This window comes from Protopterus annectens, chromosome 6.part0 (assembly GCF_019279795.1).
Source record: "Protopterus annectens isolate FY-2018-M chromosome 6.part0, PAN1.0, whole genome shotgun sequence".
In the NCBI taxonomy this organism is placed as follows: domain Eukaryota; kingdom Metazoa; phylum Chordata; order Ceratodontiformes; family Protopteridae; genus Protopterus; species Protopterus annectens.
In genome coordinates this window covers 1,360,111,907-1,360,133,342 of record NC_056737.1, presented here as the reverse complement: position 1 = coordinate 1,360,133,342, position 21,436 = coordinate 1,360,111,907, and the positions used below count along the sequence as shown (strand labels likewise).

The 21,436-nt window shown below is 39.5% G+C and overlaps 1 protein-coding gene across 3 annotated transcripts in view; it reads right to left on the bottom strand.

Annotated features, from left to right (window-relative positions):
* Positions 1-21,436, bottom strand: part of KALRN (kalirin RhoGEF kinase) — a 4,346,166-nt gene that overhangs the window by 3,068,465 nt on the left and 1,256,265 nt on the right. For all 3 annotated transcript variants that reach the window (XM_044074926.1, XM_044074921.1, XM_044074920.1), the window contains exon 3: positions 17,396-17,510. In XM_044074926.1, coding sequence (XP_043930861.1) covers positions 17,396-17,510 — 115 coding nt within the window. The remainder of the gene's footprint in view (positions 1-17,395; positions 17,511-21,436) is intronic.

Sequence of the window (21,436 nt, the reverse complement as noted above, 5' to 3'; positions counted from 1 at the left end):
AGTTTAAGGCCCTAATTGCCAATGTTGCAGACGTATAAACCTTCTTTCCCCATCTATCCAGAGCCCTGGAATCTCTATCAGAGGGGGTAGGATTTTTGGCTGTAGAGGCTTTTACACCTTTGGGACCCTGTGAAATAGTCTCAGGATCAGCAGCAGGATTTTTGAATAGAAATTTGTGGGAGTCAGGAACCCTGTAATATCTGTCTGGCTTACTAGGAGCCGGAGGTAGGGAATCAGAAGCCATGCTTGATTCCGAAAACACATCATCAACAATGTGTAATACAGGAGGTATTGCCAAAGGCCTATGCTGAGGAAGAAGAAGGAAATTCCTAAGCCTCTTTTTTGATTCAAAGAAATCCTGACTCTCCCAGTGAAAATGTTCCCTTAAAGTATGCAAGGTTTCCCCAAAAGAGTAATCCTCAGGAGGAGATGCAGATGGGATGTATTCTTCTGCATCAGAATCCTCATAGGGTGGAATAGAAAATTCCTGATCAGAAGAGGAATCAGAAGAAATGTAAACCTGATCTGAAGATTCATAATCAGTGCCTTGCCTAGGCCTCTTAGCAGGGGGGGGGAGGGTTGGGATTCCCTGATCAAGGTAATTAAGTCCTCAGCCATTTTGATAATCTGTTTTTTAGGCATAGGGCCCTGGGAATGTGGCTCATGCGTCGTTTTTTTAGACATAGAAGATGTTTTTGATCTTGTTTTCGAGGTTGGCATCGGTTTTATCTAAAAATGTTGAGGCCTGAAAACACCCTCAGAAGCCGGTGCCAGCTCAGCGGCTCTGGACCCATCTAAGGGAGAGACATCCACGGGTTCAATACTCTGAGAATCTCACGGCATACCAGACTCAGCATGGGTCTTGGTAGAGGCCTGCGACTCAAAAGTAGTGGGTATCAGGGGCTGTGAAAGCACCTGACTGAGTACCGGCAAACCGACGACTGGTTTAGGAGAAGTTTCGTCGTCGGTTTTGGACTTCGACGGCCTGTCTTTGTCTTTTTCTTTACGTTTTTTGTGAACTCCGGTAGCCAGATTGCTAACTGACAACATTTCAGGGTAATTAAATCTTGATCCAAAATATTTAGAAGCAAAAATATACCGAAGCTTAATAGTGTGTTGGTTAAGTCTAGCACAAAACCGACAGCAAGGCACGTTATGATCTGGGCCTAGGCAAGTAATACAGTACAAATGAAAATCCTTATGAGGTATTTGCTTCCCACAAGTAATGCAATTATTAACTTTTACTGACATCGGTAAGGAGCAAGAAAAAGTTTCCTCAATGGGGTACTTAGCTTTAGTTGAAGACTTTGGTTCTGAAACTCAATTGCGAAAATTTCAGGAGTCGGCCGACCGGCACTTGCAAACTGATTCTGCTTCGGGCAACCCGCGGCAAGAAAGACTGAATAAAATGGTGTCGGCTGCATGTTTTATACCCCTGACGACCTGACGTCATGGAAGAGGAGACAGCAACCGAAGTAGGACTCAAGACTGTTATTCAGGCCGACTGAGGGCAACCTGCCAGCAGATTACCCAAATGTAATGACTGCAACAGTGAAACACGAAGAACATTTGCAGTGAAAAAGTATTAACACACAGGAGAAATATAATGGGAGAATTACAAATTAAAATGAGTAGCCTACTATGTACATTTACACTGCAGCCTCTTCACCCTCTCCACTGCACATACAATGATATTTTTATGTCTCTAAAGTCACAAATTAGTGTATATGGCAACATAAAAATAATCTGATGCAAAGTACTGCTACAAACAGGATTTAAGAAGAAATGGCATAATATAAAAATAGTGCAATATGTTTTCCTTCAATTGCACTGCATTAACTCATGAGATCTTAAAATGTTGAGGACATTCAGTTCTTCCATTCTTAAGTAAAGCACTGCAGCAGAACTTATTCATCAAAACAGAGAAGAATGTGATTATTATTTACATGATCCCTTACAACATCATTGAACAGGAGTCAGTGAGAACTCATGCATGACTTTAACTAACAATAATATGAATAACTTTTGTAAAAGAAAAAAAAATTAGATGAGAGAGAATGTCAGATGAACAGTGACGGCAGACCATGCACCATATAGCATAGCCCACATATATGACTGCATGCACCAATTGTACTCTGTGCATTTTTTTACTAGGAAAGAAACACTAATCTGAATGTCATGCTTCATAGTTCTAGACTAGAAACTTCTTTACCTGTGCAGTGGTAGCCTTTGCACAAGCCTTCCTCATGGGATCCCTTACCATTGCTGCAGGCTGGCCATCATTAGTCATAGTGAAACTGGAATTGTCAGCTGCAGTGACAGCATGGGTCACTTCAAAACCAGATCAGTGTTTGATCATGATAAGCAGAATGCAGTGGGCAGCAAACATCCTGCATGCAATAGCTAGGTCATACTGAAGGGCACCCCCAGACTTATTCGGGCACCTGAAATGACTTTTCAGGAGGTTGAAGACAATACAGGACTAGGACAGGGATGTGCTATAGGTCTCTTTTGCAGCTCCACCTGGATGTTTCACTGGTATCATAAGACATGGTTCCAGTGGATATCCAGTATCACCTGAAACAAAAAGCAAGAAAAGGTGGGGAGAGATAAAAAAGACAAACATAAATTGTTTAGTATTCATTAATACATTTTGATATAAATAGCAGCTTAAATACAATATAAAAAGAAAATTATTTTTCCAGTTAACAGCAAGATGACCACTGGGCATCCTATCATGCAGGAAAAGGTGGTACAGTGAGCTAGTGTGCCAGATTTGGAAATAATGTGCACTGTCAGGATGCTAGGCAGAGATGCTGGTGATGCACCCCTATGCATCTCTCACTACCTGGCAGTTGATGGAATGGTAGACCTTCCTATTGTGGTAATGCTCACCCTGCTGACCAGAAGAGGCCCTAACAACAAGATGGGTGCAATCTATCACACACAGTACCTCAGGGAAATATCCATCCATTCATCCTCAACCCCTTTCCTGTTTTGCAGAAGGGGTCAGGGTGTCACTTCAACAGTGACAATCATCTTGAGCCATGGTTTACACCACTGAGTGGCTAGTTCTGTGGTGGTACTTCAACCGTAACATGTCACCCATAAAAAGCATGCATAGTCCAGGATTTACCCTGTTATGACACCAGGAAATAGATGTACTGATCTACACATGCCAAGAGTGCATCTAGATACTGCTGCAGTACTCTCGAGGCAGAAGCCTGTGAGATCCTCAAAATGTCCCCAGTCTGTCTCTGGAAGGTCCCCATGGCCTGTATAGTGAGGCTATACACACCTTAGTGTCCACAGGGATAGGAAGTCTATCCATTCCTCCATCACCCCTATGGGGGTGAAACATAAGCACTAAAACTCTTACAATGTACCTGTCCACTCTGAACCTGTCAAGGATTTGCAGATTGTTAAAATGATAATGAGTTATCCTTTTTTAACATCTTCTTCTTCTTGGCGAGTGAGTGTCGCTGCGTGCAAATAGTTTTGTCCCAGCCAAGATAAGTAACTCCCACCTGGGAATAGCAAAACTAACAGCAAGTGACAGCATTATTGCGGACTGCAACTCAGGCAGATGTGTTGAGATTTCCCTTTATATAATGTATCTGTGTAGTAAGTGATGGTTTAATAAAGATGTTTCTTGTTTACAAAAAAAGCAGGAATTGAATAATTTATGTAATATTGCTTAGGTTACATGATATATAGCAATATATGTGAAGTATAATGTTTGTCATGTTAGTATAGTTTGATTACTTTTATATGAATGTAAATTTGCCTAGGTCACAAATGATAATTCAATAAAGGTGTTTGGAAAAAAAAAAAACAAGCAGGAAAATTTCACTATGAATGGCAAATAGTGCAAGAAATATTTTATTAGCATAAGCCCAGGTATATCATACTCATTTCCATCTCATTATTGGTATCTTTGCATAGGTTCATTCGAGGTCATTGCACATTTGTTTAAATGGCCTCTATGAATTGCAGCTCAATTAGTCTAAATTTATTTGCATAAATGACCGTGAATACCGACAACTTTCACCAGCATGTACAGTTGCATCACTGTCTTATAGCAGAGGCCAAAATGGTATCTAATTAAGTGGTCTTATGTTGCTGTTTTAGCCATTTAGTAGATTCCAGCTCTTTGTGACCTCAAAAATTTAGCATACCACCAGGTCTGTCTGTGGTGCTGCGGTAGCTTTGTCGCCTCACAGTAAGACGCTGTCCGGTTCGATTCTCAGCTAGAGCGTCTTCTGCGTGGAGATATGCGTGAATGGGTGTACCTTCGTTGAAGATTGTGCATCAGGGCTGGTAACTCAGCATGTAAAAATCAACTACCAATCATTAGCGGACCGGAGTTCTGCTGTGGCGACATCTAACCGGGAAAAGCCGAAAGACACAACAACAACAACCAGGTCTGTCTGTCAAAACTGTTTCTTGCAAATTCATATTCTTCACTTAAGTAATTCCGTTGCTTCACCTCAGCCTCTGTCAGCAGCTACCTTTTTCTTTTGTGTTTGGTCTTTCCCAGCATTAGTGTTCTCTACATTGAATCTTATCTTTGCATTATGTGACCAAAGTATTTGATTGTTCATTTTACTGTTGTACAAAAAAAGTTTTCTAAAGCATCACAGTTCAAAAGCATTGATTAACCAGCACATAGCCTTACTTATGTCCAGCTCTAACAGACAGGTGTTCATATGTTATTACTGGTAAGTTAATAGATTTGACTTTACAGACCTTGGCTGGCAATGCGAAGTCTTTACTTTTTAAAATCACATCCAGATTTGTCATTGCTTTCCTCCCAAAAAAACAGTCTTTTCATGTTATGGTTACAGTCATCATTTGCAGAGACATCTGAACCCTGGGAGATAAAATCTGTCACTGCCTTCACTTTTTCACCACTTATCTGTATAGAATTGATAAGACTAGACAACATAATCTTATTTTGTATTATTATTATTATTATTATTATTATTATTTTTTTATCCTGAGAAGCAAACCATCTTTTGTACTTCCTACACTCATCTCATCAACAGGCTTGTCACCTCAGTAATTAGTCTGCAATAAAATCATAAAAGTATAGCAGACTCCACTTTTGTCCTAATATAAAATGTCTGGTGACACATTACACAACTCCCTGGATTTGCACGGGTACAACAATGTAGCAGCTCTTGTTTGCCTCCCTGTACAGTATCAATGAGTTGAGACGTAGCATAGAAAATAATAACAATATTTTGTGAAGCTGTTTAAGTTGGAAGTAACAGTGTGTGCAGCACTGGATATACAGCAGAAACACCTGGGTGCCCCGTGTTACTCTCATGTTCATCAGCATAGGCTTTCCTGTCCAGAGATGCAACATAAAGTGTTGTGTATTACAGTTCCTTTAAACCTCTAAAAAATGACACAAGCATCACAAGCAAAATCTTACAGTGTATCAGCAGTGCACTAGTTCTGTTCTATGAATGCCAGTCATCTCATCAACTCATTCATTTAGCTTGTAGTTGTTCCATTAATGCGACAACCTCATGGCATATGCAGAACCTATCAATGGCAATCACCATACAGATAGGAATTTACATTTGCCATGCAGTTTTCCCACAGCACACTGTTAAAATAAATAAATCACCAAAATAGCACTTAAACTATCTTGTGTTTTCCAACTGCTTTCCTGTATGATTTTAAACAAGCAGGTCTATGGCACTCGTTTAGTAGAATGTGTTGTGCGAACAGTATCCTGGGTAGTATACTAAGGAAAGACAGACAGCTGCTGGGATGTACTGTCTGTCGAGGCACAAAAAATTAGCTATGGGAGGCTGAAGGATAGTCAAATGATTTACTATAAATAGGAGGAAAAAATGTGTTTTTTTTATTTTTTTTTTCCTTTCTATTAAATAATTTATATTTGCAAGAAAGCTATGGAGTAGAAAAGAACAAGCAGCAATGCAACAGTGCCAAAATGGATAGCGGGCATAAAAAGAGGTCACTGCAATGGAGGGAACGAAAGTTGTTAAATGTGAGGAGCATAAACTCAGGCCACTGCACTGTTTAGAGGTGATTGTAAGTATGAATTAATTCCCTTCATGTTTTTCTACTTGTCAGAAAATATTTCAGTGGGAAGCAGACAAGCTTTTAAGCAATGATAAATTATTGCATGCCCTTCATCAATCATGGGATACTTACATTCACGATATTCTGGAAGAAGAATGAAGAGAAAGAATATTACACATGGTTCTTAACATCAACATTTTAGCACTGAAATCTTTATGGTTCTAGTTCATATTCTACTCACAATTACTGGAAATCAGTGAAAAGCTAGCTATGACTTCAAGGAAATAATTTTTATTAGCTTTTGAAGATAGGCGTCGTTACTCTGTCTGTCAGTACTGCTTTATAAATAAAACTGCAATTCTTTTAACTTCTACCTTCTTATAAAAGTGCTCCTACTAAAATAGCTCATTCTAGTCTCACAAAGTTAACTCTTCTTCAGTCACTCCAGCCTCGTTCCTCTACAGTTTCTAAGCTGCACATTCCACAACCCATCCTGGGTTGAACATTACTACTTCATTTTATTTGTTTTTTATCACCACATTATGCCTGCAAAATCCACTCATAACCTTTTGCTATCTACTTAATTTCTTTACAAATGATGCATTCCGGTTATATTACTCTTTATGCAAAGAAACTCTCTAGCAAGAAAAATAATGTGAAAATGAAGGCTGGCTCCAGTGATGAAGAGCAATAAGGTCCTGACTATGGCCCAGGAGACTTTAGTTCAAATGAAACACGGGCACCTATTGGAGCTAGCACAGGGAAGCTGGGCATGCTCAAATGCAGCACAGGCACCTATGGGAGCTAGCACAGGGAGGCCGGCCATGCTCAAACGCAGCACAGGCACCTACTGGAGCTAGCACAGGGACACTGGGCATGCTAAAATGCAGCACGGGCACCTATTGGAGCTAGCACAGGGAGGCTGGCCATGCTCAAACGCAGCATGGCCACCTATTGGAGCTAGCACAGGGAGGCTGGGCATGCTCAAATGCAGCACGGGCACCTATTGGAGTTAGCACAGGGAGGCTGGGCATGCTCAAATGTAGCACGGGCACCTATTGGAGCTGGCACAGGGAGGCTGGGCATGCTAAAACATAGCACAGGCACATATTGGAGCTGGCACAGGGAGGCTGGGCATGCTCAAATGCAGCACAGGCACCTACTGGAGCTGGCACAGGGAGGCTGGGCATGCTCTAATGCAGCACAGGCACCTATTGGAGCTGGCACAGGGAGGCTGGGCATGCTCAAATGCAGCACGGGCACCTATTGGAGCTGGCACAGTGGGCATACTCTAATGCAGCACGGACACCTATTGGAGCTGGTACAGGGAGGCTGGGCATGCCGAGCCTTGGGGGGAGCATTACACTGGGTTCATGAAGTGCCATATTCCATCACATGATGGGCCAGAATTTAAACAATGACTCTGGGGTGGGCATTTGGCCACCAAGCTGCAAATGCCACAGCCCTCATATTGGGTCCTCTGAAGTGAGTGCTCAGACAAGGATGGCATTTTTGCTCCTGAAGTGATGTAGGTCACTCTTTCCATGCGCATAGATTGGGGTGAAGGATTTATATACCCTAATCACTGGGATGCAGGGGAAGGCACAAATTCCATTATGGCTGCCTGTATGAAAGTCAGTTCTGGGCTGGTCTTGCCTTCAGTGGTGGTAATACTATGGACAATGGAGCCAGTGTACTGGGTTGAGTTTTATATGGGGGAAGGCTTGATATTTGCCAGTCATAGTGGGAAACAGCACCTAGAAAAAAAATACAAGGCCCTAATGGAAGCAAAAACAAAAATATGTTAAATAAGAGGATGCTAAAGAAAGAAATACAGTTAGCAGTCATATCTCTGAAATTAATGGTAGTGGAAAATTGAGTAACAATTGGAAACATTTTTTTCAGAACTGAAGTTGTATAAATAAAAATACAAATAGGGAATTAATGTTCAAGGGCATCGATTTCTGCTTTTCCCAGAAAAGCAGAATTCAAACATGAGTATTTCCCAGCTTAAACATTCATTTTATATAGTTTTCTCATCTATCAGTTTTTTCTTCCCAGATCCTGAGTGGCTGTCAAGCCTTCTTTCCCAACTTCCCAGTTAGGCTGTTTGATCCCCTGAGAAGTGAAATCCCTAGAGCCCATTAACTCCCTCCAAGAATGAGGATCATGTGATGCAGACAGTGTCATTTTTCCAAAGAATTCAGGAGGAAGAATACATTCTATTGTTTTGAGGTGACCTGCTGTCAGTGTGTGCATTCCCACACATGTCCCATGAAGGCAGCTGTATGGACATGGCTTGGTAAGCCAAAGTGGGCATCCTCCAGCCCATGTATTCCATATGTTGCACCTCCCTATACAGCAGGTATATGCCACACTGGCTCCCTCTCCCAGTATAGGTGAGCTGATACTAGCCAGTCACTCCCACCCTTCCTCACCTGAATCCTCCAGCACCACAGCCACTTATCAAACTCAGATCATGTGGGACACGTGGGTTGATCCCTATCTACACCATGCAGCCATACTCTCATCTACTATTTTTTCACAAGTTAGTGATACAGAAGTAATGAACACCAAAAATTTTAAACAGTTCAAGTCCTGGTCCTGATAAGTTTCCACCTGTACTACTTTTTAACTTTGAATACTACAGTATCTCTCAGTGTACATCCAGGCATAGCTCTCAAAATTCCATCTTCAGAGTGTGGAACACTACCTCACACAATGTCACTACCTCACACAATGTGGAACAAATAGTCAAAATGTGGAAAACTTACTAAGAGCTTACTGACAACTTCAACTAGGAAGTTTACAGTTTGGTTAAAATGTATATATATATATATATATATATATATATATATAAGCTTTTATTTTTATGAATTCATATAATGCAATATTATTTACCATGGATATCAGTTAAAAAATGCTTAACACCAAATATGTGGCAGACTCTTTTCAACATAAAACAATTAGGAACATAGACTTTTTAAGACTTAAATTAGGAATATTCCTTGTGATGAGGTACACTTAAGAGGTGTGCATCCAGGTTAAATGAAAATGTGGAAAAAATCCTCATTGATAATAACTATACACAGCCATACTAATTAAATATCTCTAAAATTCACATCACTCACCTAAAATACTAGAACATATCTTCTCGCTTAATTCTAGAATTGACCTGCCCCAATAAGGGTTTAGAAAGAGTCACCCATCTGTTACCTACTTGGTAGCTCCTGAGTTGCCTCTGAAAAGGGACTCTGTACCCGCTGGGCCTGCCAAGTTAACAAATTATTCTGGCAACTGGCACAGAGGGTTAAGGCTGTGAGCTGTGGTTCCAGTGGAAGAGGGTTTGATCCCTCAGCCCCTACTTGCCTACTGTGTGATCTTGAGCAAGTCACTTAATCTGATAGTGCTTGTGAAGAACTGGGAATTTGGGCTAGACTCTTCAATAGTCCCCTGGACTGCAAGCCTAGTAACTATCTACAAACCTATGAAAGGTTAACAACAGCCTTAAATTAAAGCATTTCAGAGGCTATTTCCTCTCTGGGCATCTCAAATATATTTGCCACTCTATATCTTAAACATACTTTACATAAACAACATATTAATCTATATATGACTACCTAGATGCCAAAATGGCTATGTGGCATTAATTTATTATTTGTTAAAGAGATAACTGATGATGTTCTTTCATGGCTCTGCATTACTCAGTAAAGTTATTTCAGGTGGTGTTCTTTAGGATTACAGTAATGGGTCATATGTTACCTAGTGATATTCACTTATCTACCAGTCTTTTCATATACATGGAGAGCCAAAGTCATTAATGAGGGCAAAATGGACAACCTCCTTACATACAAGTTCATAGGTTCATAGCTGATTACTAGGTTAATGACCCTGGGGGTCTTTTTAAGCCTAGCCATGCTTCTTAAGAATCAAGCCCTGTGCCTTGTGCATTTGTGGTAAAGTCCTTAACCATTATGCCAAGCCTCAACCCCTCATATCAATTTATCAGTTTAAAAAAAAAAAACTCCTCATAGGATGAAACGTGGACTATCAAAACATCTTTTTTATTTAATAACCCAAAGACTAACATTGTGCATTCAGTACTAGCAATTCTTAATTAAGGTACAGTACGACCGTTACTAACATTCTGTCTCAAACTGTACAGATTCAGACATAACAACAGACCAGGACCTGCTACCTAGGTAGTACCTACTACCTAGGTAGTATTCTGTATCTTACTAGTTTGAATTGACTTACTAGTTTGAATTGACACTGAACTCACCTTCATACTGACAAAAAGATGTACTATTTGCATTCAAATATTATGTCATCCTTATAGATATTACTAAGCCACACTAGACCTGAAAATTTAATTTGCTTTCTCTAATCAAGCACTGAAACAGGTTTCTCAGTGATAAGATAAATGCTTCAGAGTTTTAGGTTGTCTGCATGGAATATGAATGTCATTATTGTATATACATGGGTTTTCTCTTCATACATACTACGTTGTCTGTCTATATTATATTTATAACCCTTATCATTGTGGCACTGGTCACAGCTGAAAAGTGTCTATAGACCAGCCCACTTAACTGGTTAAAAATATCAACAAGAAAAAAATAAATGTATTAGCAAAACTGAACCTACTCCTCATTACTTTAAAAAAGGCAGCCTTAGTCAGTTACGTATCAGGATTGTTTAGTCAAGCTGAACTTCTTAACAGCATATAGGGCACTATATGTACCACCTAAAAACCCTTCATAGATCCCGAATTAGATGCTTCTCTAGCATTAGAATGGGGCATATGCCATCTGAAAGGTCCCGTGCATTACTGTTAAAGTCTTCCACCCACTAAGCAAAGTATGCAGTTTTAATAAATGTGCATGTGTAAATGTTAGAATTGCATTTTCTTGTCTGACATCCCAATATCTGTGGAATAAAATGCCGCACAGCATTTTATATAAGATGTTTTACATACATTAAATGAATATCCAGGAATTAGTTATTTTATTCCACCTTATTTGCTGAAGGTCCACTTAGGAAACTGGTCAATTGGTCCTTTGCAACCTGTTTCTTGTATTTTCTAAGTCTAAGTGACACCTTCTTTGTTCTTTTTTTTCCTAGTTTGCCTTAATGACATGGGTTTTCAGCTGCCATATCCTAATTCCCCTAGTTGTTTAGCACCTTTCTGTTTACCTACTCTACTAATCTTACATTGTGTATACAACAAAAGCTTCAGAAGTGCAATGGTCACATTTTGGGACACCTGTAGAAAGGTACACTTACTCTATCATTATCATAGTATGGGACAGTGAGTACTATAATAGCCAACTAAGATTCACTGGGCGCAACTACCTGCTTTTATATTTACTCAGCAGGACTGGACCGCTAAGGCAAACATCTTAGTGCTACAGAAGATACAAACAGAGGTTATGGGAACAATATTCAAGTTTGTAAAATGTAATTTGTTTACGTCTCATTATATGAAGCACTAATATAGAGCTGAGTGATTTGTTTTCATATGAAAGGGGAAAACATGTTGCACTGAATTTGTGAAGAATTCTTGTTGATATTCTTAAGGAATATTAACCATGTATTAATATGAATAATTAGTAGACATACTTTTATTTACTGTAACAAAACTGTGGTTGAAAAGAGGGTCTTGTGATCCAATACATTTACCTAAAAATATGTAATTAAGGAAAGAAGCACATTCTGTGGAGGTCTGCTCTCACTGGTATGACTATTACTGCTTGCTTGTACGGTGAGATACAAAGTGAATCATTACAAGGAAAAGAATCCCTAGTAAGCAGTTAGCTCTGTGCAATATCTCTTCCACTCCCGAAAATCTGAAGAACCGTAGCAATGATTCAGCTGTGAGTGCTGCACAGCAGATATTTTGTAAAACAGCACATCCCCTAACAATTTGTGTACTAATGTTCCTGCTTCAATCCCCCTTCCCCTTGCCACATATTATAATGTAATGAATGCATGTGCAGGCCTCATAATAAGCATTCTAATGATCACTGTCTAAGCCCTATCATTCCTAAGGCTATATATAGTGTTGCTTACTGTACCAGGTCCATCTCTATGTCCCAGAATCAGCTCATTACCTAATGGTCACTGTCCAGCCTCTCTCCACATTCCCAAGGCCATATATTGTATTGCTTGTCATAGCAGGAGCATCTCTATCTCACAGAATCATGCCATTAATGCTCACCATACAAGACATCGGCCCAGCACTTTGTAGCTGACTGGGGGAGTGGTATTTTACTGGTTTGTTGATGCTGGGGGATGGATGGGATCAAAAGCAGGGATGAAAGCTCTGGTGGTGATACAGGGATATGCATCCATGCTTACAAAATACAGGAAGATGCACTGATGGACATTTCTTGTAGTACTGGTCTTAAACCAATGCATATCGGGTATGGGGTGGGGAAACAGGTAGGCCATATAAATAAAAAACAAAATAATAATACCCAGATGCCACACTGGGATGCTTTAATCTCTGCTCAGGCAACAGGAGGGTTTTATATAAGGCCAGGGAACATCAGAAGTGATGTCCAGCATCTGAGATAAAGACAGGCACAAGTCACAGCCAATGGTCTGTTCCACAGAGGCCTAAAATGTATTTGAAAAAAATCTCATTGTGCCATTAACTATCATCGTCCAGGAGTAACACACCCTCCCATCCCACAGAATCACAGCATTTATGCTTATCATACAAGAGTACCACACCCAACTAGCATGAAGAATTATATCATCAATATTTGTTATACAGGAGTACCACAGTCATCTACCCCATATATATTCCTGTCATTAATGTTGATCATTCAGGAGTGCCATACCCTCTCGCCCCATAGAATCACATCATTAATGATCATCATAAAGAATAGCACACCCTCCCATCTTGAAGAATCACCACAATTTTAGTCGTATAGGATGACACCACAGAATCATATCACTAATTCTCATCATCCAGGAGTAAAATATTCTCTTATTCCACAGAGCCACGTCATTAATTCTTGTAATCCATGAGTACCATGATCTCCCATCACACAGAATCACATCATTAATTGTCATTCGACAGGAGTACCACACACTCCCACCCCACAGAATCACGTATTTATTTATTTAACATTTGTTGACCGGGAATGTCCGACTAGGTTCCACAGAGCCTGTTTTCAGCGGAGGCCCGGGGAGAAATGCTCCAGATGCATGTCTTTGGAATCACATTATCAAGTCTCATCATACAGGAGTACCACACCATCTTATCCCACAGACTCATATCGTTATTGCTCTACATACAGAATACCACAATTTCCCATCCCACAGACTCATGTCATAATTGTTCATAACACAGGATCTCTACCACCTCCCTCTTAGGTTCATAGGTTCATAAGTCTTTAGTAGGCTAATGACCACAAGGGCCTTTTTAAGCCTAGCCATGCATCCCAAATTTTTTGTCAAGTTCTGATACCCTTGATAAGTGTAAGCATGGGCCTGGTAGATTAACTATTTACAGATTACCTCTGTCCATTACAGACATAGGTGCCAAACCAGGGCTGAATTTTCTCTATCCAGGTACATATTAGTGGCGATTCTAAACAGAACTGCTCTGTATGCCACACCTGAATGTGCAGTGTCACGCAGACTCCTAAAAGTGAGACCTGTATGCCATGTGTGTCTAGGGTTATCAGTGTCACAGTGGCATGCTCGTTTGGTTCCTACCATGCTAAAGACAAGGCCTGTATGCCATGTGTGTCTAGGGTTATCAGTGTCACAGCAGCATGCTCATTTGGTTTCTACCATCAGAAATGCATCTTCAGCCCATTTTAAAGCTGCTAGTCAAGAATTGTGACTTCATGAACCCCTCAGTCACCCAATGTTGGCATAGTAACACTGTACAACATGACGTACCACCCTTACATTAAACCATACTATCCAACTCATGTTCAGGAATCCTAGGGGCACTACAGTTTGCCTTTATTATGTACAATCGCAAGACACTGTAATTCTTTACATATTATCATAAAGGCATCCTCTACTGTGTCTTACTGAATGCCCTGTATTATGAGCTGTTAACACTCTTCAGTCTAGCAAGTCTGGGCTTGAGATACCTGTCAAACTACAATGCAGGCTCTCCAACATTAACAGCAAATTGTTTTACTTTCAATCAAATCACTTTACTAATATTTGGGAAGGGTGTCATTTCCAAATTCTGCTTTGTGCAAAAATGAATAAGTACTTGGCTTTCATACTAATCTCAATTTGGACATTGCATCCAGTATATGGTAAACTACATGGCAGCTGAATGCACGTTTAACCACAATATCACATATTAAAACATGAATACTTTGTTGTGAATTAACCTCTGAATCATACATTCCTTAAGATTTTGCACAATATTGTATCTTATTCATTTTGTGTTCCCTATTAGTACATTCTTACTTCATACACTGCATCAAGCATTTACATTTAATTTTCCTGCTTGATGATACAGAGACATGTCGAAGAAATACACATATTAATTCAGCAGGATATACATTTCATGTTATTCAGCAATCAACAATTAAGATATCCCGTCCCCACCCCCAGCCAAGGAAATCACTGTAAAGAATTTCTCAAAAGCCAACTTTGCACTTCTCAAGACTGAGGTGGAATCCTTCAAAGCCCCTGGGCTAGAGGTTCACACAGCCCAATCCGCAGAATCCTTTACAAATGCATTCTATGAGTACCTGCAGGAATGCATGGATTGTGCTATCCCAAATAAAAACAAGACTCACTCCTCCAAAAACAGGAGACCAGTCTGGTGGACCCCGGCCATAAATAAGCTATACAACAGAAGGAGGAAGCTACTACATGACAGAGCAAAATCCCAAAAAGGGAAGGCATCTCTGATCAGTATTAGCAAGAAACTTTGATCCCTCATAAAATCATCAAAGGCCAGTTTGGCCAGTTTCAAAAGAAAAATTGCCCTAGACACTAAAGATAATGACAAGGCCTTCTCTAGTTATATCAGGAACATGGGCGGAAACTCCCAGATATGCTCTGAATTGTTGCATAACGGTACAAAATATACCGAACCTACAGACATAGCCAACATCCTGGCAGACAGATTCCACCCTTCCCTCCCAAAGGAGCAAACTCCTATCCCAACTGAATGTAACCTCCCTGACATCACAGATGCACAGGTGAAAGCTGCCCTCTCCAAAGCAAAAAACACAGCATCTATGGGACCGGACAGTGTCCCAGGCTGTGTCTTACACGAGCTCCAAGAAGAACTGAACCCTCACATTAAGTCACTGTTCAAACTTAGCTTTACTACAGGATATGTACCCAAAGAATGGCGTACAGCTACAGTGGTCCCACTCCACAAAGGTGGTGCCACAACGGACCCCGGAAACTATCGCCCCATAAGCCTGACTAGTCTGGTCTGTAAAGCTATGGAGCGTATTATCATGGAACTCATAAACAAAGACATTGGGAGCCTCCAGACACTGAACCCTACCCAATTCGGCTTTGTTAAGGGCAGATCTTGCCTCTTAAACCTAGTTGATTTCTTTGAAACAGTTACCAAAGCCATAGATGAGGGCAAGGTAGTCCACACAGCCTACCTGGACCTTGCAAAAGCCTTCAACACAATACCCCACTCGGGCATCATAAATAAGCTTACCAGCTTAAATATCAACCCCTATATCACAAGATGGGTTGCAAACTGGCTCAGAGATAGAACCCACGTGGTCAGAATCGCAGGTGCAATGTCTGAATCCAAACCAGTTACAAGCGGAGTCCCACAGGGCTCAGTTCTGGGACCTCTCTTGTTCGGTATATACTTCTCTGAGATTCAAGCTAACATGGGGGGGGTTATGGCTAACAAAGTTCGCAGATGACTGCAAACTGGGGGCCATAATCGAATCTCCAGCTGACACAAGCATCCTCCAAAAGGGTCTTACAGAGATGGATGGTTGGTGCCAAAGCCACTGCCTCAAGCTAAATGCTAAAAAGTGCATAGTCATCTCCTTTGGGAAAAACAAGGTGCCCACAAATTATCACATAGGTGGTAATCCATTAAGTATGGAAGAAGTAATTAGAGATTTGGGGACCAACATAGATAGTAATCTCTCCTTTGATAATCACGTTGCCAAAGTGGTTAGAAAGACCTTCTACATAGCCCACCTTATCATGAAAAAGCTCGCATCTAGATCAAGAGAGGTCATTGTGCCCCTCTACTCGTCACTCATCAGGCCCATAATTTAATACAATGCCCCTTTTGGGATGTACCTTACCCAACATCTGTAGCAACTGGAGAGACCCCAAAAGTACCTCACCAAGAGGATCATGGGCTACAAACAGATGTCCTATGCAGCTCGACTAAAGAAACTCCAGCTCTACTCAGTTGCTTACCACCTACTCAGAGGCTATCTATGCCTGACGTACAAAGCCATGTCAAACCCAGAATTAATGGACATGCTCCACCTCAAAAAATCCAAGTCCCTTAGAGCTACACGCTCCAGGGACCTAAACCTCAGCACAAAAATAAATAGGACATGCTGGAGGAACAGATTAATTTCCCAGAGGCTCCCTTCACTCTGGAATAGAATCCCAATTCATGTTAGACATAGCCCCTCGCTGATCCTCTTCAAGCGAAATTTGGACGCGTGGATGGGAAATCGCAAATTCACCCCTGGGATCTCTCCTGTGCCCCTGCTAGACAGAGGCACAGTAAACTAATCTTAAAAGGGTACCTTCTGTGACCTACTTTACAGAGGCACAGTAGGCTAATCTAATAGGGAGGTGGAAGCCACATACACTCTGGCTAGGCTTATAAATGCCCTAAGGCAGATAGCCTAGTTTCTACCTATGAACCTATGAGCAATGCTCTTTTCAGTATCAAACAAAATACAGACAGGGGAGCCATGCATAAAATTCATACGTCCTTTGATTTGGGCAAACTATTACCTCTCAGAATTAATTTTTACACTATGGCTTTGTACTGAGCAACATACATGTAATTCTACACAGTGTCCTTCCTCTTTTCCATGACACTGCTATTGTCACCATCGATGCAGCCAACATTCTGCACTAATGCATTACTGATGCATTGCAATAGGATCTGTGCTGCATTATCCACCTAGTGCATTACTTAGTATTTAATACCATCATATGCTCTCATCCTCAAACAGCAATAAGCCCACCACTCAGACTAATTTAGCACCTGATACATGAGAAGTCATGAAGAAGAAGAAACACCGGCAAATAAAAATATAAACAATAATAACTATCAACAGCAATTAACATTCAATAGATATAATATTGACTTTTAAAATGCACTTACCTTGGCACACTAGCCAAATAAGTAACAAGTTTCCGAAGATCTTCCTGCCGTATTCTGTCATGATTGCTACGTGCGGGGAAGGTCAGGATTGGACCGCCTCTTTTGTCCCGACCACCTAATGAAAGGGTTGCAGGCAGTGAGATGGACTACATACGTCATATTATATTGCACAGCAGTAGATGCATTATATTTTTGCAGTGCTGAGGATATACATTTGGGCATTTAACACATAACAGCTTACTCCAGGCTCTAATTTAAATGCCTAATCAGGGTGACTGTTCAGTTCACAATAAAAATAATGTTTGATTTATTTGTGCAGATTGGCTTACGTTTACTTTTTATCTTAATATCACAGAAATGAATATGTCAAGAAATCATTTACCACTTTGAGTAGATTATTCAATGTCAAGGGAACACACAATGAGTTCACAATGGTCACCCCACACTAGAGACAGTGAGTTGACTTTATCACAGTCTTACTGCAGCAACTTCAGGAACAGTTTTAAATTACACACAGCACCTTTATAAAATCAAAATATAGTACATCAGCAAAATAAACTTCAAGTGACTGTCTTCAATGGCTAATAATTTGGCAGTATCCTATGACATCAGTGATGGGGACTGTGTTAATTCCTTGTTACTAACATATCTGAAGAATCAGGCCTTGAGATTCAGAACATGGCAAAGGGCTTGAGTCCAGCACTGACCTATGAGACTTTCTTGCTATCACTTCCAAGACATCTGCCACAAGTTTATGTAATTTTTAGATGACTTGTCATTTTGTTTGGATACCCAGACTCTCACATATTTTTATATCAGTTTTTATCACTTTAATAAGGTTCACCATTACTATCTGCATGAAAGACGTAGAGGGAATATGCCCACAGTATAAGAAGCACAGATTTAACAGACACACGTTTACTACACCACAAATAGCACCACTCATTTTAGTTGTCATGTTTTTACTATTATTTATTTATTTATTTATATTTGTTTACCAGGGTAGTGCACTGATCAGTAATGCTCAAATCTTGAGAAATAGTCAGTGTTACTTATACTGCTAATTATACAACTAAGCAGATGTTTTCATGTTTCTGTTAATGTCTCGATAAACATGCACTCACAGCGGAATGTCTTGTTATATGAAAACTTATGTCTGGTTAACAAAAATCTTCTAACAATATGTGAATAGGATATATAGTTTCCAATATATGACAAATTGTGAAAATTTAGCAAGAAAATAAAATTCTGGGTTTGTGTACATTTGTAATATAGTATGTATGGGAAGACTATGAATATACTGTCTTTTGTCACTGTGAAGAATACTTCTCATTCATAACATTATAATGTGCACAATTTTAACAGCTTTTATTGTTCACAACATTTTTACTTTTGTTTATTTTATCCTCTTAAAATTTTTTTTTTCTGAAAATGCTCTGGAATGCAAGATGTGTAGGCAACCAGAAGTGTGACATTCCATACCACTTAGGTGTTAATGAGTTAAGTAGCTGTATGCCTACAAGTCACATGCCGGTTCACTCCAATCGTTGGCACACTCTGCCTCCTCCTTTATATTTCATTTGATTGTTTCTATTTATCTACATATCTATCACTCATTTCTTAGCCAATCAGAGTGGCTGGTGCATATGTATATATATATATATATATATATATATATATATATATATATATATATATATATATATACATATATTATATATATATATATATATATATATATATATATATATATACATTAAGATAGATACGGGTCTATATTACAACATCGAAAGTTTAATGGTTCAAATCACTAAAGGTCGACCTTTAATGATCTCACCATTAAAATTTCAAATGTTCAGAAAAAAATTAATTAAAAAAATTTAAAAGGTGTAGGCCTGCACCCTCCAGATGGGGGACAGCACCCACCACACCCCCCGTTACTTAAATATGCCAACTCCAAGAACGCACTACATTGAAGTAAATGGAAATCTCCCCTTACGGAGATTTCCGTTTACCCATTCGACATTCTGCACTTTCGCTATTCTCGTGTCATCAATGTTGGATTTGACATTGTCGGCTTTCAAGAATATAATAGGTAACCAACAGATATGTAGATATATGTGTGTGTGTGTGTGTGTGTGTGTGTGTGTGTGTGTGTGTGTGTGTGTGTGTGTGTGTGTGTGTGTGTGTGTGGTGTGCCTGTGCATGTGAGTGTACTATGTATAATTTGTGGAAAGTCAAAACACCCAAATACCAAAGTAAAGAATATAAACCTATTTTTTTCAAGGGGCAAGCCCACCTGCACTTTTGAGATTGCACAACCGTGGCGAAAGGGCAAATGTTTACTCTCTGCTGTACTGCAAACTCACACAAGGTAATGCCGGCATTCTGCAATCATATGGCTATTTGGCCTGTTATGCAGACATTAACATTCAATATAACGAACATCTGACTAACTGAATTCCTCCAATATGCATATGTGTCTACATACATTGACATACTAAGTGTTAATTTAAGTCACTCAATTACATATCTTATAGTGATTTCATAATGCTATATATTATTAAAGTGGTTAACTGTGAATATTGTTTTATCCCTTGAAAACATGTATACTTGAGCTGTCAGGAATAAAAAATAAAGAAGAAGGTATCTCTGTTTCTGTGGCTATTTTTTTATCTTATTTGCTGTATGTATTTGGGACTACTCCTTCTCATATTTACTACTTATAATACTTTGAGCTTGCTTTATTGTCTGTTTTGTACCTAGAATCTAGCTTAATTTTACACACATGCACACACACACACACACACACACACACACACACACACACACACACACACACACACACACACACACACACACACACACACACACACACACACACACACACACACACACACACACACACAGAACACACACACGCACACACAGATAAAAGCATGCATACACACACACACACACACACACACATATATATATATATATATATATATATATATATATATATATATTTATATATATATATATATATATATACATATACATATATTTATATGGGTCTACTTGAGATAACTGAAATCTCAGTAGACCGATATTCAAAACATTGAGCCCAGAAACACAAAGTTTCACATAAGCAAAACTTCACAATACCAACATCTGAATGTCCAACAGTCCAAGCTGAGTGGAACAGGAAATCTGCTCATGTGCATGCTATAGTACGTTGTATGGAGTTGGTATCTTTAAGTAGCAGAGGGTGTGGGGGGCACAGCTCCCCATGAGGGTTGAAGAGGGGTACCACCCCTGCAAAAACATTAACATTTAAGTTATGTAATTAAGTTTTTTTATTTGTGTGTTTGTTATGAATATTCATATCGGTGCTATAGAGATCTTCATGAATATTTAGTGTTAAGTTTTAAGGGTTTAGGTTTATTGGTTGGTGGGGGGAGGTCTGGGTGAAGGCAAGGAGGTAATTTGTATTGAAAATTTTATGTTTCCTCTTGGTATGGTGCTCTTGTCTGCTGTTCTTGATTCTTTGTAGGGGGGTGAGTCGGGATTTAGTGTTGTCGGTGTTCTGTGTGATGCGTATATGAGGTGTCAGGTTTTTGAGATTTTGGTGTTCAGGGCTCGATGTTTTGAATGTTTGTTTACTGAGATTTTGGTTATCTCAACTAGACCCATATATATATATATATATATATATATATATATATATATATATATATATATATATATGTATATATGGATCCCTATGAGATGACCAAACTTTCAAAACTTCGAATATCATATGACCAAGACCATATCATTGAATTTTTGAAACTTCGAAACTAAAATAAATAAATCAATTCTTTTTACATTTTTGCAGGGGACAGGCCCCCCACACCCCCTACATCCTCTGTTAATTAAATATACCAACTCCGAGATCACACTACAGTGAGGAAAACAAATTTCCAATTCTGCGCTGTACAGCGATCTCTATTCAAAACCGTTCGAAGTTTCAAAACTTCAGTCATATGGTTTTGGCCATATGATGTTCGAAGTTTT